Here is a 27220-nt window from a genome sequence, read left to right on the forward strand (position 1 = left end):
AAATGCTTTCCACTTACTCTCTCTATCAATAGCGATCTGCGATAATTGTTTCTTTGTATTTCTTTGTATTTTTTTTTTTTGAATCATCTTTGAGTTTTATTTGCTTTCGATTTGGTTGATTATTCTCATATGTACATACATACGAGTATATTACTGGAGGAAGATGTGAAGGCTACTGAAGCTGTAAAATGACGAACATTTAATTGCACTAACACGAGTGACCAGCGGGCCAGTTCATTAATGTTTACAGTAATTTTTTGGTTTCTTTTTAAACAAATATTATTTTGGCGTTAACGACCTTGAATGTTTTAGGCATCACTTCAGATGCAAAAATTCGAAAAAATTTATAAACTGGACCGACCACACAAACACACACCTCCACCAAGCATTTATATATAGAACACATGTTTTGTAACGGTCTGCCCTAGACACTAACCATAGCTTTGATGAGTAGTTTATTACAACGTGATTAATCGCCAACAAGCTGTTTTTTTTTTTGCAATTATTGTAACTCAGACTACCCGGCATATCTTCTTTATGTGCACTCGAATCGCCAACTACTATTAGCGTATACAAATAATTATAACTTTGAGTCAGTCACATGGACGGACAGTGATTTATTTCTCTATCAAAATGTGAGATAAGGATGACATCAGCAGATGTACAACAACACTTATCAGACCCTATATGCAGTTCTTTGCATATGTGTTACAAATGAGGTCACAGGGTGGATTCATTTTATTGAAATGTGTCTTTAATCAGCTGTTATCAGCTGTCGTGATGATGAACACAGGTTTTTTGTGTTTCTAAGAGTATGAAAATGTAAACTATGTATTTTTCATTTTTAGGGCCTTACCATTTTTCCCAAAAACTTGTATTTATTTTGCTTACGGCAAGCCATATTTACTAATTGCCTTGACTTATAGCTCACATTATTGATAACAACTCACAAATCACAGATTGAAAAATAATTACAATGTTCCTTTTTTTCATTTATTCCAGATTCTACACGAAGCTGTAAGTAAAATTTAAATCAACATTTATTTTAAAAACTGCCTTATCTCTCGCCCATATCCCAAAATCCCATTTCTGTTAACGTTGCCTTGCCACCTGTTGTTTGTTCATTTGTGCCGTCAAACATATGTTTAAAGGATCCCATAGTGGGTGGTGGTGGTGGTAAATCAGATAAGATTCCATTAGCAAAAACTTAGAATAGACGTTCAAACGCCTCTGTTATTAACGCCCTTTATCCTATTGGGATTACCATTATGTATACCCTCAGCCTTTAGATTAACGGATATATAAATACATACTTTGATACGATCAAAAATGTGACTCATCGAAATAATGGTTTTGGACAACAAGTATGTTTAGACAAAATTAATTTCAGACCATCTGGAGTCGATATATTCCTGTCCGTCCGTCCGTCTGTTTGCTGGTACGCATATTTATACCATCAGCCTTTAGGCTAGAAAGGGTATATACACTTTCAGTTTTCAATATGGACTCAATCGGTCTACTCCTTCGGGCACCTCCCACACAAAATTTCGGAAAAGTTCAGTATAGGGCCTGCTCTCGAATCGCTTTGATTTTTGTTGTAGCAACTTATATTCACTGCCCCCATACGACGGTACAAGTTTCATCAGGGGCAAGTCCATACTTCCTGAGAAAATAGTCTGAAAGGTGCAAAAAACCCCTATGGCACCGTGTGTAGTGGTTGGAGCGTAAGATGACTCTCGAACGGATCAGCCGTTTCGGTCCAAAATGTGGCCTTCTTAATATTTTGTGCAAATTTAGTTTAAGTTCTAAGATAAGCCATATCGGTCCACTACTTCAGGTACCTCCCCCATAAAAGTTCAAAAATGTTTGGAAAAATTGTGCGTACGATATGACTGATGATATATCTACCAGGTATAGGTCAGGTTCGAATATGGACTATATTTGTCCAGTCCGTCGGGTACCTCCCACACACATTTTTGGATAAATTCACTTTAAGACCTGGTCTCGGATCACTTTAATTTTTTTGAAGCAACATGCATTCGCTGCCTCAATTACGACAGTAAAAGTTTTTTCAGGGCAAGTCCATACTTCATGAGAAAAAAAAAAACCCAATAGTTGTAAAAACCTCCTATGGCACGATATGTAGTGACTGTAGAGCTTCGTCCACAATTTGGATATCGTAATATTTCTTCGAATATTAGATGAAATTCGAATACTTATAGGTCCACTCCTTCCCCACAAAAGTTCGAAAATATTCGCTAAAATGGTTCGCGTGATCTCTCATAAACGTGGCAAACGATTTGTTCCAAACTTTGTTTAAATCCACACAGGCTGAGGGTATATCTCTATCGGCATAGCCGACTGATACTTTTTAACTTGTTCCCTATCTCCTCACTATTCCAAAGGGTATGTGGCAGATATCAGCGGCATGCGCGGACGACATGAACATGCTGTCGAATGTGGTGGCTCATAGAATTTTGCGGTAATTTGTGATCGGAACTATGATTACCATCGACCATGACAGTTTTCACCTCCGCCGTCCATGTGGTGAACAGAGGGCTAATATTTGCATAATCCTCTCTTGGGAAAAGGTGGTAAGACCAGTCCAATAGGAGCTCAGCGGAATACAGGAGTGGTACAGGTTAAACATTTCCGGAGATATTACCCCACCTTGGCGAACTCCCTATTTTGCTCCACGAGGCTTGGACTTCGTGTTCCTGAATTCCACGTACGACTGGTATACATATATAGATAATCCAACTAAATACAAGACTTAGGCGACACAGTGAGGAGCTTAAAAACGATTTGATGAATCTTCTGGAGGAAATAACTGACACTATTGGACTCAGTGATAGCGATCCGGATGGATACTGGGACAACTCGCCACTGTCGGATGAGGATATGGACAACACCGTAATTCATACCCCCTCTGGCGGGCAGGCTTTACCCTCAGTTGACACAAGAGAGAGACTGCTTCACTCACTCTCTCAGCGACTGCAACGGCCAGTCGAAATCCTTCTCTCTCCAGACAAAACGCCATTGTGGAGGTGAGTGAAGAGCAGAGGCAAAACCCCCTGTCTTCACCCACCGCTACAAGGGAGGCTAAAATCAAGGAGAAAAACCATAAACGAACCTACCGGAGATCCTATAACTATCTATATAGATACGTCGATAGGGATCCCAATATGTTGACGGATACGGATTTTAGAGAAATTAGGCTGAAACTTGGGTTTATGAGAAAGTTTGAGGTCATGTATCCTCATACACCTACGAGAACCCTTCCATTAGATCGAATCCCTCTCTCTAAACATGCTACCAACTTGTCGGATAGCAGGGTTGATAGTCCGATGAGGAAAACAAACACAATAAATCCAGGAACTCAAGGGAGTCGGACTCCCGTTCCGTTGAGGACATTAACGCAAGGTGAATCTGACCCTCCTGAGTTCCTGATTCCAAAAGAAGTACGAAATCCAAAACAGCAACAAGAGGCTGTTAGGATTGTGGCACCTGCAACGCCAAATATAGTGAATATGCCGAGACCACATGCCGAAGTACAGACTGGGCCGGCCATAGAAGGGCCAACTGGTCCCGTGGCAACGATACCACCGAAGTCTGCTAATCTGGTATCTTTTATATCACGGTCAGGGAACAAGAAGGCATCATCTCGTGTATTTCCATCTTCACAAAGCAAGGAAGACAGTATCACTGCAAAGAACCGGGTAGAGGACCAGTTGGTTGAAGCAGTTCCCCTTGAGGGAAAAGGGTCGACTCCTGAGCCAAACCCCTCTTCACACCTACAGAACGTGGTCATCTGAGGAGGCCCCTCCAACCCCCAAGAGACCCATGGCACAACAGACTGCACACCCATCGTCTTCGCGTGTGAAAGCGCCACTGGATGTCTTCCAAAAAAGGGCCGATGCGGTCGTCAGAGGTAAACAATCCTCGCTAGACACATCCGGAGGTGCGGGCAAATCCAGAACTAAAGGTGTTATGACGGCAACTCCAGCCGACCTGCGCGTAGCAGTCATTGACAAAGTCGATCCCGAAGGAAAGATCAGGCTACTTGTCGAAAGTCTTCTGAGGAGAGTCGTCCTATCTGACAGCGTGGAGAAAAGTAAGACTTGCTTTGGCGGAGCGAGCCTTCATAAGGGGGCGAAAATAATTAACTGTCGGGATGAAGAGTCGAGAGAATTCCTCACCCAGACAGTTAATGGTTTTGAACCCCCTTTGGGAAGGCGCCGCTCTAGCAGCTGTAACTCTGGCGAATGATCAGTCAGCGTAACATCACCAAACGCGCCTGAGGAGCTCCTATCTTCCTTCTTTCCAGGGTTCGAGAGTGAATTAACCGTTGTCCATAATTCACTTATTCCGGATTCAATGTTGCAACTTTTCAAATGATTTAAGCACTTGTTCCGCCTATGCTCACCGGTCAACTTGTTAACTTCCAGTGTCAGTTCCCTGACTCTGATTTCACTGGGGTTGGCACGACAAAGCTCATCACACTCATTTGCTAATCCCGTCACCTCTGCTGACAAGTTTGGTCTCACATCGGGTTTTCGATCAGTAGGTATATGGAGAGAGGCTGCAGCACTCCTTCGGGTAAATTCCACACAAAATTTCGAAAAAATGCAGTTTAGGACTTCCTCCCGAATCGTTTTGATTTTTCTTGCACTGAAGGCCTCTATTAAGATGGTACACGTTTTTTTGTGTGGCAAGTCCATACTTCTTGAGAAAATGACTCGAAAGCCCTTACGGCCAGCAAGGACCACCTTCGAATTTCGCCACCAGCTACGCGCACAACAACTCTCTAACCGAATACTGCATTGGTCCACACTTTGCATATCGTAATTTTTTTCGAATATTAAATAAATTCAAAGGTGGTGCTTATAGCTCCACTCCTTCCGGTACCTCGCCACAAAACTTCGAAAATATTCGCTAAAGTGGTAAGCGCATTATCTCGTCAACGGAGCAACCGATATGGTCCGATCTTTGGATCTCGAAATGCTTTGTCCAAACTTAGTTTATCAGGTATGTGATAAAACCGTATAGACTCGATTTGCAGAATCGAAATGGTATATATCCGGGGTGCCTTTGATGATGTATATAGTTTGCTTCGGAAATACCCCTTATTTGAATAATGAATAATATTTTGAAAATTCCTTTTTCAACTTCAATAAAATGTTCACCAAAAATTCGAAATATACGATTTCGATTTATGGGAAAACGAGTCGAATGGTTTTCTATCACATACCTGTATGTTCAAAAGTGGGCCCTATCGGTCCATTCCACCCACACAAATGTTTAACATTTTTGTTTAAATGCGATTAAGGGTCTGTGCGAAAATCCTTTGGACATTTTTACTGAAGGAACTCCCACACAAATGTTCAACATTTTGTTTAAGTGCGGTTAAGGGTCTGTTCGAGAATCATTTGGACATTTTTACTGAAGGAACTCCTAGTGGCTCTGTATACAGCGAAATTATGTTTTCGTGGACAAGTCCATGTTTCCTGATAAAATGGTCCAAATGCTCTAAATTATAAGGCGTGACCTACTGAAATGACTGGTGGGCGCGACACATTTTGTCCAAATTTAGTTTAAGTTCGAAGAAGGGCTATATCGGTCCACTCATCGCGGTGCCTCCCCCTCAAAAGTCCAAAAACTTCAGTAAAATGGTACGCACGACTATCTTGAAATTACCTTCAAATTTAGTTTACCTTGGAAAATGACCCGGTTTTCTCCTTAGGTCACCTCCCATTTCTTATAAAATTTCTGTTTAGAGTTGGTTCGAAGGTTTGGGGATTTGTAGTCAATATATTGACTACGCCACTCGGAGACTTTTCGGTCCATTGTGATCATCCATAAATCAGAAAAAGAAGTTCAGAAGTACCTGAAAAGACAAAAGAAGAAAAACAAAAGAAAATAAAGAAAAAAGAGGGTGGGGTTGGGAAAGTAATAATAAATGGATTATTAAGGATGAAAATGTAATAAAGAAAGGAGGATGGTTTTATTTGGTGATGGTTAGAAAACTGTCAGAGAAGTAGTTACGCTTATGGGTTGCGCCGTCCCAGCCAATTCAAATTTTTGATGATGTTATTGATGATTGTTGGTTCCATGTTTGAATAGAAGGTTAAGCTTGGAGGAAAGCATACTCCTGTTAATCTATATCGCTTTCGAGTTAACATCGGGCAGCGACATAAAGTATGCTCAATAGTCTCCGTTTCCTCCCCATCTTCACAGAGCCTGCAAAAATCCACGCCATCATCCTGCCATTTGCCGATAAAAGCTCGGATGTTGCAATGACCGGTAATGACCCCCGTCAACACCCTGATTTCTGATTTGCTCAAATTTAAGAGTGAAGTTGTTCTGTTTGTTGATAGAGTCGGCCAAATGGCCCTTGACACGTTGCACCTTAATTCATCATGCCATAGTTCCCTGGCTCGTTCTTCAAAGAACGTCTCCACTCTCCGAAAAAGGTGACATATGGGTGGTTTGATAGAATCAGTGATTGCTAGACTTGTTAATTGGGATCCATGTCTTGCCAGTTCATCTGCCTTCTCGTCTGTTCGAAGGTCCTTTGGAAATTTATATCAATGCTTCTCCATGTGATCCTGTTTACAGAGACATAGCGGTGAAAAAAGTAAGTTGTACGGTGACCAACTGAAATGACTGGCGGATGCGCTATCTATCGAAAAGACATTACTCCCAAAATAAGATTTACTTCCAAAATGGACTATGTTAGCCATTCCTACAAGTACCTACTCCGCAATACTTTTGAGCTTTAATCCAAATATATATTTTTTGTCGGCGAGTTCCAAAAGGGCCATAAAATCTGAAACCCCTCTACAACATAATTATTGGGGAAAGGGATTTTGGTTGCGTAGCCGGTATTCGATAATGTCAATATATGAAAGTTGCAATTCGCACAGAATATATCTCTGTCAGCAAAGCCGACTTATACTTTTTTATTTGTTTTTATACCCTCCACCATAATATGGAGGGTATAATTAAATTTTTCATTCCTTTTGTAACACATCGAAATATTCATCGGAGACCCTATAAAGTATATATATTCTTGATCAGGGTAAAATTCTAAGTCGATATAACCAGGTCCATCTGTCCGTCCGTCCGTCTATTGAAATCAAGATACAGCTCTCAATTTTAAAGATAGATCTTTGTAATTTGGTATGGAAGTTTCTATTACTCCTAGGATGTTTGGTATTGCAAATGGGTTATATCGGTCCACGTTTTGATATAGCCCCCATAGAACGGTAACATCCGATTTTCGGTATTTTGAAGGTTTTAGCCTCACTATCACACCAAAATGGCTGAAATTTGGTACTTAGTCTTCGTTGGGGGTATAAAACTTTCCCCCAGAAATTTGTCGGTATAGGTCCACGCCTTCATATAGCCGCCATAGAACGGTACCTCCCGATTTTCGGTATTTTGAAGGTTGTGGCCACAATAATTCACCGAAATGCCTGAAATTTGGTACTTAGTGTTCGTTTGTGGTGTCAAACTTTCCCTCAGAAATTTGTCAGTATAGGTCCACGCCTTCATATAGCCGCCATAGAACGGTACCTCCCGATTTTAGGTATTCATTTGTGATATAAAACTTTCCGACGCCTTCATAAGGCCCCTATAGAACGGTACCTCGTGATTTTCGGTATTTTGAAATATTCCACCGAAATGGCAGAAATTTGGTATTTATTCTCCGTTGGGGTATAAAACGTTCCATATTAAATTTGTCCGCATAGGTACACCTCTTCATATAGCCATAGAACGGTACCTCCCAATTTTCGGTATTTTGAAGGTTGTGGCCTCAATATTACTCCGAAATTTAGTATTTAGTCTACGTTCGGGGTATAAAATTTCGCCTAGAAATTTGTCGGTACAGCTCCACGCCTTCATATAGCCCCCTAGAACTGTACCTCCCAATTTTCTTTATTTTGAAGGTTGTGGCCTCAATAATCCACCGAAATGGCTGAAATTTGGTATTTAGGCTTCGTTAGTGGTATAAAACTTTCCCCCATTTGTCAGTAGAGGTCCATGTCTTAATATAGCCCCTATAGAGCGGTACCTTCCGAATTTCGTTATTTTGAAGGTTAGCCATATTGTTTTACCGAAATTGCTGAACTTTGGAATTTAGTCTTCTTTATAAACTAAATGAAACTAATTGTTCCATGCTACTTAAATACAACTCGTGGTGATGTGTGTGAAGATAAATTGGATTTCAAATTGGAAAATTTAAATTTAGCAAAGACACGAACCAACAACAGCGTACTGTACAGATCACTTCTAGGACCAAATTTAAATTTGAATTTAATGAACAAAATTTAATTTAAGAATGAAAATTAATATTTTTATAATATTTGAACAATATTTAACTGAATTAAAGGAAACTGTAAAAAATTATTTAGCATACAATTTTATTATATTAATGAGGTTTGTTTAAACGTTTAAATAATTATATACGTGTCAAAAAAAATTGGAAAAAATTATTTTATATTCCCACTACGAAAACTGCTAAAGGGAAATTATTGTGGGGCCCCCCACTTAATAATGGGGAGGGGTTCGTCCACGGAATATTTTTTTCTGGATAGGGCATCGAATGTACATCAAGCCCATGTCTTTCAATAGATTCTAAATATATTCAGATTTTGGAAAAAAATTATTTTATATATTCCCACTGCGAAAACTGCTAAAGGGAAATTATTGTGGGGCCCCCCACTAAATAACGGGGAGGGGTTCGTCCACGGAATATTTTTTTCTGGATAGGGCATCGAATGTACATCAAGCCCATGTCTTTCAATAGATTCTAAATATATTCAGATTTTGGAAAAAAATTATTTTATATATTCCCACTACGAAAACTGCTAAAGGAAAATTATTGTGGGGCCCCCCACTTACTAATGGGGAGAGGTTCGTCCACGGAATATTTTTTTCTGGATAGGGCATCGAATGTACATCAAGCCCATGTCTTTCAATTGATTCTAAATATATTCAGATTTTGGAAAAAAAATATTTTATTCCCATTACGAAAACTGCTAAAGGGAAATTATTGTGGGGCCCCCACTAAATAATGGGGAGGGGTTCGTCCACGGAATATTTTTTTCTGGATAGGGCATCGAACGTCCATCAAGCCCATGTCTTTCAATAGATTCTAAATATATTCAGATTTTGGAAAACAATTATTTTATATATTCCCACTACGAAAACTGCTAAAGGGAAATTATTGTGGGGCCCCCCACTAAATAATGGGGAGGGGTTCGTCCACGGAATATTTTTTTCTGGATAGGGCATCGAATGTACATCAAGCCCATGTCTTTCAATAGATTCTAAATATATTCAGATTTTGGAAAAAAATTATTTTATATATTCCCACTGCGAAAACTGCTAAAGGGAAATTATTGTGGGGCCCCCCCCCACTAAATAATGGGGAGGCGTTCGTCCACGGAATATTTTTTTCTGGATAGAGCATCCAATGTACATCAAGCCCATGTCTTTCAATAGATTCTAAATATATTCAGATTTTGGAAAACAATTATTTTATATATTCCCACTACGAAAACTGCTAAAGGGAAATTATTGTGGGGCCCCCCACTAAATAATGGGGAGGGGTTCGTCCACGGAATATTTTTTCTGGATAGGGCATCGAATGTACATCAAGCCCATGTCTTTCAATAGATTCTAAATATATTCAGATTTTGGAAAAAAATATTTTATATATTCCCAATACGAAAACTGCTAAAGTTAAATTATTGTGGGGCCCTCCACTAAATAATGGGGAGGGGTTCGTCCACGGAATATTTTTTTCTGGATAGGGCATCGAATGTACATCAAGCCCATGTCTTTCAATAGATTCTAAATATATTCAGATTTTGGAAAAAAAATATTTTATATATTCCCACTGCGAAAACTGCTAAAGGGAAATTATTGTGGGGCCCCCCACTAAATAACGGGGAGGGGTTCGTCCACGGAATATTTTTTTCTGGATAGGGCATCGAATGTACATCAAGCCCATGTCTTTCAATAGATTCTAAATATATTCAGATTTTGAAAAAAAATTTTATATATTCCCACTGCGAAAACTGCTAAAGGGAAATTATTGTGGGGCCCCCACTTAATAATGGGGAGGGGTTCGTCCACGGAATATTTTTTTCTGGATAGGGCATCGAACGTCCATCAAGCCCATGTCTTTCAATAGATTCTAAATATATTCAGATTTTGGAAAAAAAATTATTTTATATATTCCCACTGCGAAAACTGCTAAAGGGAAATTATTGTGGGGCCCCCCACTAAATAATGGGGAGGGGTTCGTCCACGGAATATTTTTTTCTGGATAGGGCATCGAACGTCCATCAAGCCCATGTCTTTCAATAGATTCTAAATATATTCAGATTTTGGAAAAAAAATATTTATATACCCACTACGAAAACTGCTAAAGGATAATTAAGTTTTCTGTTACAGAAAGTTGTTCGTTAAGTCACTTTGTTCTCTTTTAACTCTCTGTTCTTCGTGAGAACTTGCAAGTAACCAACCACACCATATAATGGTTTGCGTTCGAGTTATTGTGTCGGGATTTGGCTCATTGGTCTAAGAGGTGGGTAAAAACGCAGTTTTATAGCTGAGGATTGGGTTCAAATCCCCGAGGAGGCGAAAGTTTTTCTATTTATTCTTTTGTGTTTTTTTAAATTAACAAATTTTATTAAATATGCTGAAACCCTTTAAAGGGTTTTAAAGAGGCTTTAAAGCCCCAAACTTTTTTTCCCCAAAAAATAACAATTTGCGATTGCGTGGAAATACATAGGCCGAATGAGACTTTGTAAACATGGACTGACAAATTGCAGACAATACTATAACGAAATGCAAAAATTTGCGAAAATATCCAAGTTTTACGTAAATATTTGCAAGCATTTGGCATTATGTGGGTTAAAAACAGATTTTCGCAATTTTGGATGAAAAATTTAAATATGCGATACAAATGTAATCATTTATGTTACATCTACTTACATATGTACATATATAATTCAGGAATTTATTAGGAATGTACTAACAGTATTTTTTCAATCAAAAACCAGCACATTGAAAACATTTATACACATAGGTACATACATATGTATAAAATCCTCCAAACTTTTCCGCATTTTAAAGAACGCCGGATTCCAAGAAAACTATGCGTTCTAGAGAAAAAAGTTATTTTATATAAAATGCTTAGAAAGTCACGAAATTATCATTTTCAAATAAAGTTGTAAGTTTTCTCGAAAAAAAAAAATTCTCGGCGCTAAGTGAGTTAACCCACTTTTTGCGAGAAACTTTAAAATTGTTTATGAAAATAATATTTTAGGACTTTTTAAGTATTTTTATGAAACAATTTTTTTTCTCTAAAACGTATAGTTTTTCTGCAATCGGGCCTTCTTTTAAAAATGCCAGAAACTTTGAAGGGTAATATAGGTGTATCCTTATATGCCAATCCATTGGTATTTGATTAAGAAAATACTCTAACTATATTCCTAATAAATCCCTGGCTTTATACGATTCTAACATGTATGATTAAACTTTTATCGCATATTCAAATTTTTCATCAAATGTCGAAAATTACAAAAAAGTCGAGTTTTTTGAATAGCTTGGGTTTTATCCCAATTGTGTGGAAATGCATAGGTGAAATTAAGCTTTATAAGCATTAAATGATAGATAACAGACAATACTATGTATAACAAAATGCAAAAACCCACAAAAATATTCAAATGTACCAGCGTTTTACATAAATTTTTGAAATCATTTTAAATTTTTTTAAACATAGTACACGTTGACAAAAACCAATGATAGTCTTCGAGGTCTACATATTTCGTTAATATCAAAGTCTAGATGAATATGTAATTACTTTCCTAATCTGTAAATAATACTTTACATCTTGCATTTCAATTTTTTAGGCTAAACAATAGTTTTTATTTACTTAGAAGGGTTGACTGACTGTCATTCAAAACTGATATGTAGTGGTACCCCCTTTAAAAGATATTTTGTGTTACGATCTGTGATGTCTGTTTGCTCCAGAATTCTCTTATTTGTTTGCCTTTTTTTATACTTAAAAGTTTCCATAGCTATTTTTAGCTTTTGTGTTTTTATTATCTTCTCTCCTTCTCACCAATCAAAAATGATGCTTAAAAGCGCGCGGAAAATTGGCTTTAAAAAAATACTATTAGGCTTAGACTGCATATATTTACTATGTGCATGGGTATACTACCTACCCCTAAACGTAATAAAAATAAATATGCAGTGCTAATAGCATTACGTTTAATTCAGCTTCCGTAAGGAGCTTGCGTAGCTGAAGTGGTTAAGAGTCTGTCCTTGCAGTCTGTTGGTCTTGGGTTCAAATCCCGGTGGAGTTTTCACTTTGATGACTTATTTTTTTCGTTTTTATTTGTTTAACAAAAAAGAATGATTTTGTCTTATTATTTATGAATAAATATTCACTATAAATAAACAACTTTATGTAATCAAAACTTCATTGAGATTTGAAAAAATATTCCGTGGACGAACCCCTCCCCATTATTTAGTGGGGGGGGGGGGCCCACAATAATTTCCCTTTAGCAGTTTTCGCAGTGGGAATATATAAAATTTTTTTTCAAAATCTGAATATATTTAGAATCTATTGAAAGACATGGGCTTGATGTACATTCGATGCCCTATCCAGAAAAAAATATTCCGTGGACGAACCCCTCCCCGTTATTTAGTGGGGGGCCCCACAATAATTTCCCTTTAGCAGTTTTCGCAGTGGGAATATATAAAATAATTTTTTTCCAAAATCTGAATATATTTAGAATCTATTGAAAGACATGGGCTTGATGGACGTTCGATGCCCTATCCAGAAAAAAATATTCCGTGGACGAACCCCTCCCCATTATTTAGTGGGGGGCCCCACAATAATTTCCCTTTAGCAGTTTTCGCAGTGGGAATATATAAAATAATTTTTTTCCAAAATCTGAATATATTTAGAATCTATTGAAAGACATGGGCTTGATGTACATTGGATGCCCTATCCAGAAAAAAATATTCCGTGGACGAACCCCTCCCCATTATTTAGTGGGGGGCCCCACAATAATTTCCCTTTAGCAGTTTTCGCAGTGGGAATATATAAAATAATTTTTTTTCCAAAATCTGAATATATTTAGAATCTATTGAAAGACATGGGCTTGATGGACGTTCGATGCCCTATCCAGAAAAAAATATTCCGTGGACGAACCCCTCCCCATTATTAAGTGGGGGCCCCACAATAATTTCCCTTTAGCAGTTTTCGCAGTGGGAATATATAAAATTTTTTTTCAAAATCTGAATATATTTAGAATCTATTGAAAGACATGGGCTTGATGTACATTCGATGCCCTATCCAGAAAAAAATATTCCGTGGACGAACCCCTCCCCGTTATTTAGTGGGGGGCCCCACAATAATTTCCCTTTAGCAGTTTTCGCAGTGGGAATATATAAAATAATTTTTTTCCAAAATCTGAATATATTTAGAATCTATTGAAAGACATGGGCTTGATGTACATTGGATGCTCTATCCAGAAAAAAATATTCCGTGGACGAACGCCTCCCCATTATTTAGTGGGGGGGGGCCCCACAATAATTTCCCTTTAGCAGTTTTCGCAGTGGGAATATATAAAATAATTTTTTTCCAAAATCTGAATATATTTAGAATCTATTGAAAGACATGGGCTTGATGTACATTCGATGCCCTATCCAGAAAAAAATATTCCGTGGACGAACCCCTCCCCATTATTTAGTGGGGGGCCCCACAATAATTTCCCTTTAGCAGTTTTAGCAGTGGGAATATATAAAATATTTTTTTTCCAAAATCTGAATATATTTAGAATCTATTGAAAGACATGGGCTTGATGTACATTCGATGCCCTATCCAGAAAAAAATATTCCGTGGACGAACCCCTCCCCATTATTTAGTGGGGGGCCCCACAATAATTTCCCTTTAGCAGTTTTAGCAGTGGGAATATATAAAATATTTTTTTTCCAAAATCTGAATATATTTAGAATCTATTGAAAGACATGGGCTTGATGTACATTCGATGCCCTATCCAGAAAAAAATATTCCGTGGACGAACCCCTCCCCATTATTTAGTGGAGGGCCCCACAATAATTTAACTTTAGCAGTTTTCGTATTGGGAATATATAAAATATTTTTTTCCAAAATCTGAATATATTTAGAATCTATTGAAAGACATGGGCTTGATGTACATTCGATGCCCTATCCAGAAAAAATATTCCGTGGACGAACCCCTCCCCATTATTTAGTGGGGGGCCCCACAATAATTTCCCTTTAGCAGTTTTCGTAGTGGGAATATATAAAATAATTGTTTTCCAAAATCTGAATATATTTAGAATCTATTGAAAGACATGGGCTTGATGTACATTGGATGCTCTATCCAGAAAAAAATATTCCGTGGACGAACGCCTCCCCATTATTTAGTGGGGGGGGGGGCCCCACAATAATTTCCCTTTAGCAGTTTTCGCAGTGGGAATATATAAAATAATTTTTTTCCAAAATCTGAATATATTTAGAATCTATTGAAAGACATGGGCTTGATGTACATTCGATGCCCTATCCAGAAAAAAATATTCCGTGGACGAACCCCTCCCCATTATTTAGTGGGGGGCCCCACAATAATTTCCCTTTAGCAGTTTTCGTAGTGGGAATATATAAAATAATTGTTTTCCAAAATCTGAATATATTTAGAATCTATTGAAAGACATGGGCTTGATGGACGTTCGATGCCCTATCCAGAAAAAAATATTCCGTGGACGAACCCCTCCCCATTATTTAGTGGGGGCCCCACAATAATTTCCCTTTAGCAGTTTTCGTAATGGGAATAAAATATTTTTTTTCCAAAATCTGAATATATTTAGAATCAATTGAAAGACATGGGCTTGATGTACATTCGATGCCCTATCCAGAAAAAAATATTCCGTGGACGAACCTCTCCCCATTAGTAAGTGGGGGGCCCCACAATAATTTTCCTTTAGCAGTTTTCGTAGTGGGAATATATAAAATAATTTTTTTCCAAAATCTGAATATATTTAGAATCTATTGAAAGACATGGGCTTGATGTACATTCGATGCCCTATCCAGAAAAAAATATTCCGTGGACGAACCCCTCCCCGTTATTTAGTGGGGGGCCCACAATAATTTCCCTTTAGCAGTTTTCGCAGTGGGAATATATAAAATAATTTTTTTCCAAAATCTGAATATATTTAGAATCTATTGAAAGACATGGGCTTGATGTACATTCGATGCCCTATCCAGAAAAAAATATTCCGTGGACGAACCCCTCCCCATTATTAAGTGGGGGGCCCCACAATAATTTCCCTTTAGCAGTTTTCGTAGTGGGAATATAAAATAATTTTTTCCAATTTTTTTTGACACGTATATAATTATTTAAACGTTTAAACAAACCTCATTAATATAATAAAATTGTATGCTAAATAATTTTTTACAGTTTCCTTTAATTCAGTTAAATATTGTTCAAATATTATAAAAATATTAATTTTCATTCTTAAATTAAATTTTGTTCATTAAATTCAAATTTAAATTTGGTCCTAGAAGTGATCTGTACAGTACGCTGTTGTTGGTTCGTGTCTTTGCTAAATTTAAATTTTCCAATTTGAAATCCAATTTATCTTCACACACATCTCGTGGTGGAGGGTATAACAAGTTCGGCCCGGCCAAACTTAACGCCTTTCTTACTTGTTTTGTTTTTTTTATACCCTCCACCATAGTATGGAGGGTATATTAAGTTTGTTTTTCCGTTTGTAACGCATTGAAATACTCATTTGCGACCCTATAAAGTATATATATTCTTGATCTGAGTCGATCTGTGCACGTCCGTCTGTGGTAATCACTCTAGCATCCACAAAAATGGAGATAGGACGGTGAAATTTTGGGAAAATGCGTCTTTTGTTTGCAGGCAGGTCAAGTTCGATGATGGACTATATCGGTCCACGTTTTGGTATAGCCCCCATATAACGGAACCCCCCGGTTTACGGTATTTTGACGTTTTTAGCTACATTTTCAGACCGATTTAGCTATAATTTGACATTTAGGATTCTTAAGTGCCCATCAACTTATATAAGAAAACTTGTGGACATAGGTCAATTTTTTGGAATAGCCCCCATATAACGTTATCCCCCGATTTTAGGTATTTTGACGTTTTAAGTCACATTTCTAGAACGAATTAGCTATAGTTGGTGTTCTTAGTGACCAAAAAACTTATATTCGAAAAAATTATGAACATAGGTACATGTTTTGGTATAGCTCCATATAACGGTATCTCCCGATTTTCGGTATTTTGAGATTTTTACCTACAAGTTTTAACCGAATTAGCTGTAATTTGAACATTTGGCATTTGAAGTTCTTAGTGGTCACCACACCTCTCCACCAAAATTCTCTAAAATTTTGGGAAAATGCGTCTTTTGTTTGCAGGCAGGTCAAGTTCGATGAAGGGCTATATCGGTCCACGTTTTGGTATAGCCCCCATATAACGGTACCCCCCGATTTACGGTATTTTGATATTTTTAGCTACATTTTCAGACCGATGTGGCTTTAATTTGACATTTAGGGTTCTTAAATGTCAATAAACTTATATAACAAAACTTGTGGACATAGGTCCACGTTTTGGTATAGCCCCCATATAACGGTGCCCCTCGATTTACGGTATTTTGAAGTTCTTAGCTACATTTTCAGGCCGATTTAGCTATAAAATGACATTTAGGGTTCTTAAGTGTAAATAAACTTTTATAACAAATGTTGTGGACATAGGTCCACGTTTTGGTATAGCCCCCATATAACGGTACCCCCGATTTACGGCATTTTGCCGTTTTTAGCTACATTTTCATACCGATTTAGCTATAAATTGACATTTAGGGTTATTAATTGACAATAAACTTATATAACTAGTGGACATAGGTCCATGTTTTGGAATAGCCCCCATATAACGTTCCCGTCTGGTTTCAGGTATTTTGACGTTTTAAGTCACATTTCTAGACCGAATTAGCTATAATTTGATATTTAGGGTTCTTACTGACCAAAAAACTTATATTCGAAAAAATTATGAACATAGGCCAATGTTTTGGTATAGCTCCATATAACGGTACCTCCCGATTTTCGGTATTTTGAGAATTTTACCTAAAAGTTTTAACCGTATTATCTGTAATTTGAACATTTGACATTTGAAATTCCTAGTGGTCACCACCCTCTCCACCAAAAATTGTCAAGAAAGGTCGATGTATTGATAAAGCCCCCATATAACGGTACCTCCCGATTTTCAGTAATTTGATGATTTTAACTACAATATTCAACCGAACTAGCAGTAATTTGACATTTGAAGTTCTTAGTGGTCACAACATCTCTCCATCAAAAATTGTCAACATAGGTCCATGTTCGGATATAGCTCCTATATAACGGTAATTTTGCAATTTTAGCTACAATTTTTAACCGAACTAACTGTAATTTGACATTTGAAGGTTGTAGTGGTCACCACACATCTGCATCAACAATTTTCAACATAGCCCCAATATAACGATACTTCCCGATTTTCGGTACTTTGAGGATTTAACTTAAAATGTTTAACCAACGTAGGTCCATGTTTTGGTATAGCCCCAAAACAAACCTCCTGATTTTCCGTACCTTAGCTTTATTTTTTGGACGAACTTTCTGTAATTTGAAATTTAAAAGCCAACAAAAATTCTGCAACAAAATTTGTTCATATTTTCGTATAGCCCACATACCTCTGAACTACACATTTTTCACATGTAATTCGAAACATTCCAGTTGTAATTCGTAACATTTCATTTGTAATTCGATTATTCTATTTGTAATTGGTAACATTTTATTTGTAATTCGAGAATTCCATTTGTAATTCGAATTATTCCATTTGTAATTCGAATTATTTTATTTGTAATTCGAATTATTTTATTTGTAATTCGAATTATTCCATTTGTAATTCGAATTATTCCATTTGTAATTCGAATTATTCCATTTGAAATTCGAATTATTCTATTTGTAATTCGAATTATTCTATTTGTAATTTGAATTATTTTATTTGTAATTCGAATTGTTTTATTTGTAATTCGAATTATTCCACTTGTAATTCAAATTATTCCAACTGAAATTACAAATAGAATAATTCGAATTACAAATGGAATAATTCGAATTTCAAATGGAATAATTCGAATTACAACTAAAACAATTCGAATTTCAAATGGAATAAATCGAATTACAAATGGAATAATTCGAATTTCAAATGGAATAATTCAAATTACAAATGGAATAATTCGAATAACAAATAGAATAATTCGAATTACAACTGGAATAATTCGAATTACAATTGAAATGTTTCGAATTACAAATGGAATTCTCGAATTACAAATAAAATGTTACGAAATACAAATGGAATTCTCGAATTACAACTAAAATGATTCGAATTACATCTGAAAAAGGTGTAGCTGTTAATGACATTTGAAGTTCCCACGTGTTATGTACCGATTTTCGGTATTTTGAGGATTCTAGCTGCAATTTTTAACCGAATTAGGAGTTATTTGACATTAAAAACTGTCAACATAGGTCAATGTTTTATTATAACCCCTATATAACGGTACCTCCCAATTTCTAGCCCACCAAAAATTGTCAACATACATAGTTAGATATAGGCACCATAAAAAAGGGCCTCCCGAATGAAGCATTTTATGTACATTATCTGACATTTTAACGTACCCACTTAAAGTTGGGGACAGGAATGAAAACTAATTATTCCATTTTAGTTCTGAATATTTTATGGTGGAGGGTATGAAAAGATCGGCCCGGCCGAACTTAACGCTTTTTTACTTGTTTTTTTTTTTTTTTTTTAATTTACATATATCAATATTTCGTTTTATCGTAGTTATGGCTCTGTGTTGGTATGAGAACGCTTTTTCAACATTTTTCCCGTTTTGATCTTCCTTTCATTTCAAATGCTAATTTTTTAACTTCGTTTATGATGTCAAATGTTCGTTTCTTTCGAAAACAATGAGTTCGAACATTGTCTGCATATATCATCACACAAATCTGAAATTGGGAATATGGTCATTATTTTTTATTCAACTTTTTTTATTAATGTTTGTGTTTTGTCTTAGTATTTTTAATACATTTATTTATTTATTTTTTGTTTCACATATATTATCTAAACAAAAAATGACCTACAAAATCCTTTCTCTTCATATTTAAGGGCGCGATGTTCTAGCCGAACTAAAAAATCTTAATAATAATAAAAATGGCTGCGCAGGTTCCTGTAAGTTGTTTCCAAAATTGTTCACTAAGTTATGAAATATTATTTATGTTTAATTGGTTTTTACATATATAGTTTGTTTATTCAACTTCTTCTTAAGACTAAGACCCAGAGCCAAATTAACCCGTGAGTTTAAACGAAAAAAGCTTCAACAGTTTTACAATTAACCCTCATCTCCAAGAAACACACAAAATAACCCACCTAAATAACCCCCAAAAATATCAATGTTTTCTTTTTTGTTAATAATCTACAATTGTTTATAACTAATTATGTATAAAAAATATCAATCAGACTCGACTTCCTTCCTACCTATATATTTGCTGGTTGGTTTATTGTTGTAGATAACATGGAAATGAGTTGCATTTGGAATTAAGGAGAATTATTGAATCTTTGTTATTGGTTTGTTGTTGTAGATAACATGGGAATGATTTTTGTTTGGAATTAAGAAGAATTATTGACTCGGTAGGTTCAAAAATTGAGAAAATATCAAATCGAGAAATGATTCTACAAGAATGCTTTTTATTTTTTTTTGGTTTGGTCTTTGGAATAATTTGTAAAAATAATTGGATAAAAAATGACTCGAAGAAGGATCACATATCCACACTTTAATAGTGTTGCATACCAATTGCAAATCAAATTGACATAAAAATGTGGCTCCATCTTTACTTCCCGTTGTCCATAATTCTCCTTAATTCCCTTAATAAAAATATCTATTTTTCAAATTTTCATAAATGTCTATACCTTATTCCTTGTTGTTTTCCTCTTTCTTTCCAGTAAAATGTATGTTCAAAGAGGCTGGTGCCAAGGAAGGCATCATCGATGTCCTTATGGAATTTATTTTAGGCGATAATCCCAATACCGTTTTGGAGAAACTTCGTTTAGAAGGTGCCACTTCGGCCGTGTGTGGTAAAGTTTTTAAAATTGGCGAACCCACATACAGTTGTCGTGAATGCGGTATGGATCCAACCTGCGTCCTGTGTGTAAATTGTTTTAAACAATCGGCACATCGTTATCACAAATATAAAATGTCCACCTCGGGTGGTGGAGGCTGTTGTGATTGTGGTGACGAGGAAGCATGGAAAAAGGATCATTACTGTGAAGAACACTTGGTAAGTAGGGAACATTTTGATTTTCAATTTGAGAGTTTATTTCCAATACATGTTAGGATGGATATTTTTATATTATTCCATGGTTGTGTTGATTGTTACGGAGCCATCCGTAAATTTACCGATTTGTATTAGAAAACCCGAGGGTAATAATGGACTTGATGAGGCCTAAGATTTAAGGACAATTTGCGATACTTATGCCCATATTCTTGTTTCAATATAGTTTGTTATAACAACAAATAATGACTTATGTCAGTCAATGAACACTTTTGACCGGACATAAAGCCCAAAAGTTTTGTATGCTTATCCTTTTTATACCCTACACCACACTGTGGTAAGGGGTATTATGTGTTAGTGCATTTGTTTGTAACATACATAAGGAAAAGAGATAGACCCATAGTTCCTTCTAGGGATACGCATAGAATCACTTTTTGAGACGATTTATGCATGTCCGTCCGTTCGCAATGTACAGGTCGTATTTCTTGTCCGATTTGGCTGAAAATTGGGCCAGATCATTTTTTTAGCCGTCGGAAGAACGCTATTGCTTTTGGTGAAAATCGGTTCAGATTTGGATATAGCTCCCATATATATTTTCGTCCGATTTGAGGTATTTGATGCACCAAACACGCTATATCTGTCCAATTTTGATGAAATTTGGAATTTTTGAGGGAATTAGGTATATAAATAAATGTACCAAATTATATCGAAATCGGTTGAGATTTGGATATAGCTCTCATATATATTTTCGGCCGATTTGACGTATTTGCTTCACCAAACACGCTATATACCTCCGATTTTGATGAAATTTTGAATGTGTTACTGAATTCGGTCTAAAAATAAATGTGCCAAACTACATCGAAATCGGTTGAGATTTGCATATAGCTCCCATATATATTTTCGGCCGATTTGAGGTACTTGATGCACGAAACACGCTATATTTGTCCGATTTCAATGATATTTGGAATATGTGACGGAACTTGGTTTAGAAATAAGTGTGTCAAATTATATCGAAATCGGTTTGGATTTGGATATAGCTCAGATTTGGATATATTTTCGCCCGTTTTGTCCAATTTTGATGAAATTTGGAATACAACCATACAACATCTGTGTTCCAATTAGCGGATGCCACCTCAGTGTACATATGTTTATGTTTGGAGCAGCATGTTAGGTGCTGTATATCCCGGAGTACCTGGTCTGCATTCTTTTGGTCCTTTATATGTTCGGTTTCTCACATCCACATCTACCACGCTCAATCATAGGTAATAATCAATAAATGTCGGGTAGAATGTGATTGCTCCGGTCATCGTCATTAAAATATGAGTCTCCCCCGCTCTCCCCCCAACAGGGCAGAAAGCAAGATCAACAACAACTGCAGCTTACAACATTGTGATGGTTGCAACGTACTGACGAAGGATTGCACGAGCTGTGCTTTCCAGTTGCACGCGAATGTTCCATACAGACATGAGATTGGTTCTAATAACCCGTACATGGGTAGCAGTCAGGTGTGAAACTGCCGAGATAGATCTTCTCAACGTAGAAACATCCCTCGTTTAACACATATCTGTACTCCAGGTTTTAGGCCCAACATTAGTCCGCTTTTGGAAGGTCATAACCGTCTGGTCTTGGGGACTTTAATGCTCGCCAGTGCTGGCTGAGCAGATTAATATCTCTATGTTTTGCACGGTCAATATGTACGTCCCTACCAGAATTAGCGGTGAGTGCCACAATTCACATAACCATCGTGTCACCTGGCAACTCGTCATTTCAGTTGGATCAGACCATCTCCCCATAATTGTCTCCATCAGCAGACCACCCGATTCCATCACCTTTGAAAACCGCACTTTCGTCAATCATGGGAAAGTTAATTGCCCGAGTATCAGAGAGTTCACTAATCACCACTTCAGAGATCTGCCCAATCCTTCTGATATTTGGGTAGCAGAAGGGACATTCCGAGCCGCTCGCTATCTGCTGGTCGAATACCCGAATTGAGATCAAATTTCACAGATTAGATCAAATTTCATAGATTAGCAAATGAGCGTGATGAGATTCGTCGTGCCAAACTTAGTAATCCCAGGGTCAGCGAGCTGACACTGGAAGTTAACAGGTTGGTCGGTGAGTATAGGCGGAACATGTGGCCAAATCATCTGAAGAGTTGTAACATTGGGGCCGGTAAAGTTGAATTGTGAGCAACGGTTAAGTCACTTTCGAACACTGCAAAGAAAGAAGATATGACCTCAGCTACATTTGGCAATGTTAGGCTGGCTAATTCGAAGGGGTGCGCTAGTTATTTCAATTGACAGTTTGAATTATCAAAAGCTTTTGATACTGTCAAGCACTCCACGCTGTTTGAGGACAACAATCTTCCGGCCGGTCAATCCCACGGCAGCGGGTTCTTACGTACCGGATTGACCCGAAACCAAAAGTGTTTCGGCCAGCGGCTGCCAACCCAGCATTATATGCTGCTACAACAACAACAACAACCTTCCGGCAAAGCTTTAAACGTTGGATAATCAATTTTTGTATGTGTGGACGCCAGTCGTACGTGGAATTCAGGAACAAGTTCCCCAAGGTGGAATAATATCTCCGGAACTGTTTAACCTATAACTCTCCTGTATTCCACCCCCCTCAGACGGCAGTGATATTGTAACGTTTGATTGTACGATCTTGGCATCAGGTTACCTTCCCTGATTCATTTGTGAAAGGCTAAACTCCTATTTGACTGACCTTACATTACAACCTTTTTCCACGTGAGGAATATGCAAATATCCGCCACTAAATCTACGGCCAATCTGTTCACCACATGGACGACAGTGATGAGAGCAGAGTTGAATATCATAGTCGATGGTTGCAGAATTCCGACCACACACTGCCCCAACATTCTAGGGGTCACACTCGACACTACGTTAAAATCTTGCGCACATGCCACATCTATTTGCGACAAACTGAAAAGTAGAAACAAGGTCCTCAAGTCCCTAGCCGGCAGCACTTGCAGATAAACATACCTTGTTGACCACATATAACGCGATAGGTCGGTGTGGTCCGCGAATGTACATAAGTGCAACAAGATGGACAAATATTCAAACCTGTCAGAATTCCGCCCTAAGAACTGCAACAGGGTGCCCGTTTGTCTTCAGTGGACCATCTATATGAGGAGACAAAAATTCTTCCAGTACAGCAACAAAATGATATGCTTTCGTTGCAGTACTTGTTCTGGTGTTAGCGGATCTTCATGACCTAGAAAGGGAGGTCCAGCTTTACAATAGAGAAGCCCTTAGATCAACAAGCCTATCAAGCGGCTTTAAATATAATTCACACAGATGCCATAAACAACTATCGTGTGAATCCGTCAGAGAGCATCCCCAATCTATCGGAGCTAATTAGTGTAAGCTACCACGCAAAATCTTAGTACTTTTGGCTTAACTACGCTCGGGATGGTGGGATCGGGATCGATGACACCGTGCAAAACATCTACCCAGTATGCGCCACAGGCCCGCACGCACACGCACACACTGCACATTGCCAAATGCGCTGCCAAACCTACTCAACTAATTCCAGTAGCGTCCTACAACCTATCGAAGCAGAAAAATTCCTAGAACTGGAGATAGATCCATAGCCAGATTAAGCAGAAAATGAACATACAAATATAAAATAAAAACACTGTTACAACAACAACTACTTCACGAAGACGCTCTAGGAGTTAGAAAGTCGAACTCTGTACTTCCTCCGTCTGCTGCCGAAATTTAACTCTAGTACTTTCTGCAACCCATCGAAGTAGCAAAATTCCTAGAACTGGAAACAGATCCATAGCCAGATTAAGCAGAAAATGAACATACAAATATAAAATAAAAACACTGTTACAACAACAACTACTACACATCCTTATACGAATTCGCCCTAGGAGTTAAAAAGTCGAACTCTGTACTTCCTCCATCTGCTGCCGAAAATCGGAGCTGAAGAAAAACACCATCGCCAAGACGCAGCGGAAATAGCTGATCAAAAAGTAACATGACCTTTGGCACTGCAGTTTCCTTTCCTTCCCATTATTTTTTGTCGAAGCTTATCCGTTGTTTCCACTTAATAGCATAGTCGTCAACAGGGAATCGATCGTTGCCCTCTTTACCCAATATGCGCATTACAATCCTAGACTAATTCCCTCAATTTTCTTCCTCTCATTACAGCGGGGCAAGGAAAACAGTTCCAGCAGTACAATCATAACAGATGCCATTAAAGAACGCTGTGAAATTGCTTTTGTGGCCATTCTAACATTTTGTGTCAACTATCTGGAAATAGAATCAAAAGCTAGTCTTGAATGCCTCGATGGCGATGGCACAGGCAAAGATTATTTTTGCACAGTCCTGTACAACGATGAATCCCATACTTTTGATCAGGTGATACAAACATTAACAAAGATCGCCAAGGTACAACAGAAAGAAGCAACCGAAATTGTGGCCAGTATAGATCGTGAAGGACGTGCTGTGGTGAAGTGTGATACATTTCTGGAATGTATTGCACTTAAGGAGGCCATTGAAAAGCAGTCCGTACCCTCCAATATGCCTATGGCAAATTCAAGAGCCAATCAATCGCTGCGTGTTTCGGTGTTGCATATACGCGCCGTGGCATGTCAACAATTTGCCTTGCAGCTTTTAACATGGTTCCAAGAGTTTTTGGTACGTCACAGTACTTTCCGTCAGATATTTGCCCGCATTGTTATGGATAAGAAGGCCCCGTATTGTATACGTCACATTCTCGAATATGATGTGGCTTTGTGGAAGACAGCCCGTACTTGTTGGCATCGTTTACTTATTTCGGGCATGCTCATGGAATACGACAATAAAATGGCTTTGGCTCAAGAGTTCTCAAAGAATTATGCTACCATTGTTCAGGATTTCATAAGTGATGATCATGATCATTCATTTTCGATTGTGTCACTTAGTGTCCAGTTGTTTACCGTGCCAAGTATAGCCCACTATTTGATTGCCCGGGAGGGTATCTTCTATAAGCTACTGCACACCTTCTATCACAAATCCATTGAGGGCTATATGCAAAATAAGACTTTACACTTTTCGAAAAATGTCTCGACCTTGGGTCACTTTAAAAGGGCCGCCTATATACTCTACGATTTACGTTATATACTCAGCTTTAAGCCGGACTATTGGACGGATGAATTGCGTGAAGGTTTTCTCGAAGGTTGTAAGGCTTTGTTGCGTGTTTTAAATGCCATGCAGGGCATGGAATCGGTCACCCGCCAAACCGGTCAACATATGGACTATGAACCGGAATGGGAGTGTGCCTTTAATTTGCACATTAAATTGGCTAACACAATATCATTGGTTTTGGAATGGTGTGCCACAGACAAGGAGGTGTTGACGAAACTGTGTGTCATGGTGATGCGTTATTTGCTGCAGAATATGTTTATCATTGGCCAGGCCAAGAAAGAGGTGCAAAAGGTAGCTGGCCATTCGGCAGAATGTTTGATGTATGATGTAGCCTCTAAGCCGGTGTCGATACATTTACCCTTGTCTCGCTTCTTTGCCGGTATTTATTTGCACTTGGGTACATACGGCTTGAATTTTGATATGATTACCAGTTTGAAGAGGACCCCAGAAGAGATTATGGAACCAATTTTGTGTACCCAGGTTATGATGGCCCAGGTGAGTGACATCAAATAGGGATGTTATGGTGAATTCTTTGCTAATGTTTGTTTTGTTTATTTTTGTACAGGTCCACTCTGGCATGTGGAGACGCAATGGCTACTCCCTGCTCCATCAACTCTATTTCTATCGCAATGTACGCTGCCGCACTGAAATGTTAGATCGTGACATTGTTGGCATGCAAATTGGTGCTTCCCTCATTGAGAGCAATCAGTATTTAATACATTTGCTCAATAAATTCAATCTCATCGATTGGATTCAAGATGAATATGATGATTATAACGTGGAACCAGCTACCGATGATGATTTTATACGTCAGCTATCTATGATTGATGAATTTTTGGAATTACTAATTGTCATCATTGGCGAGCGTTATATGCCCGGTGTGTCACATGTCACCGAAGAAGATCGTACCAAAAAAGAAATTATCCAACTACTTTGTATCAAATCATATTCACATTCAGAATTGAATCGTGCTTTGCCCGATTCAAACAATGATACTGCCCTGGAAGATGTTATTGATTCGGTGGCGGTGTTTAAGAAACCCCAAAAGACAGATGCCAAGGGTGTTTATGAACTCAAGGAGGAATTATATGATGATTACAACATGTATTTCTATCACTATACCAAGGAGGATAAATCAAAATCGGAAGAGACCCAACGTTTGCGTCGCAAAACCAAAGGAGAACTCGTGTGTTGTCCACCACCCAAGTTGCCCAAACTTACTGATGCTTTTGTGTAAGTATTGTGATTTTGATTGTTGTTTTTAGGGATTTTAAGGGTGGTGTGGCATAGCTTATCACAGACCGTCCGTGTTGTGATAAAGTGTGATACTTTTTTGGAATGTATAGCACTGAAGGAGGCCATTGAAATCCTCCAATATGCCTATTGCAAATTCATGATCCAATCAATCGCTGCGTGTCCCGGTGTTGCCGTAGTTGATTATCCAACGTTTTAACACCATTGGATGTCCTTGAACAACTTGGAATGGTTGACGGTATCGAAGGCCTTTGACATGTTAAGAGCCAACATGACTTTTCGGTAGCACGGCCTGTTCTGGTTCACTCCTCGACTGATATGAGTAGATATGGTGGCGTGTAATTCTGTTGTGGTACTGTTCATTTCTAGGAATTCA

General features: G+C 37.8%; 1 protein-coding gene across 6 annotated transcripts in view; it reads left to right on the forward strand.

Moving 5' to 3' along the window:
- Positions 1-27220, forward strand: part of Ubr1 (Ubr1 ubiquitin ligase) — a 94455-nt gene that overhangs the window by 50148 nt on the left and 17087 nt on the right. For 2 of the 6 annotated variants that reach the window (XM_073974701.1, XM_073974700.1), the window contains exons 3-7: positions 1003-1017; positions 19269-19331; positions 20103-20437; positions 24613-26085; positions 26156-26823. In XM_073974701.1, coding sequence (XP_073830802.1) covers positions 1003-1017; positions 19269-19331; positions 20103-20437; positions 24613-26085; positions 26156-26823 — 2554 coding nt within the window. The remainder of the gene's footprint in view (positions 1-1002; positions 1018-19268; positions 19332-20102; positions 20438-24612; positions 26086-26155; positions 26824-27220) is intronic. The other 4 variants (XM_073974702.1, XM_073974704.1, XM_073974706.1 and 1 more) reach the window with 2 other exon arrangements.

Source organism: Musca autumnalis, unplaced genomic scaffold (genome assembly GCF_047663935.1).
Source record: "Musca autumnalis isolate F117 unplaced genomic scaffold, ASM4766393v1 scaffold_3, whole genome shotgun sequence".
Taxonomy (NCBI): domain Eukaryota; kingdom Metazoa; phylum Arthropoda; class Insecta; order Diptera; family Muscidae; genus Musca; species Musca autumnalis.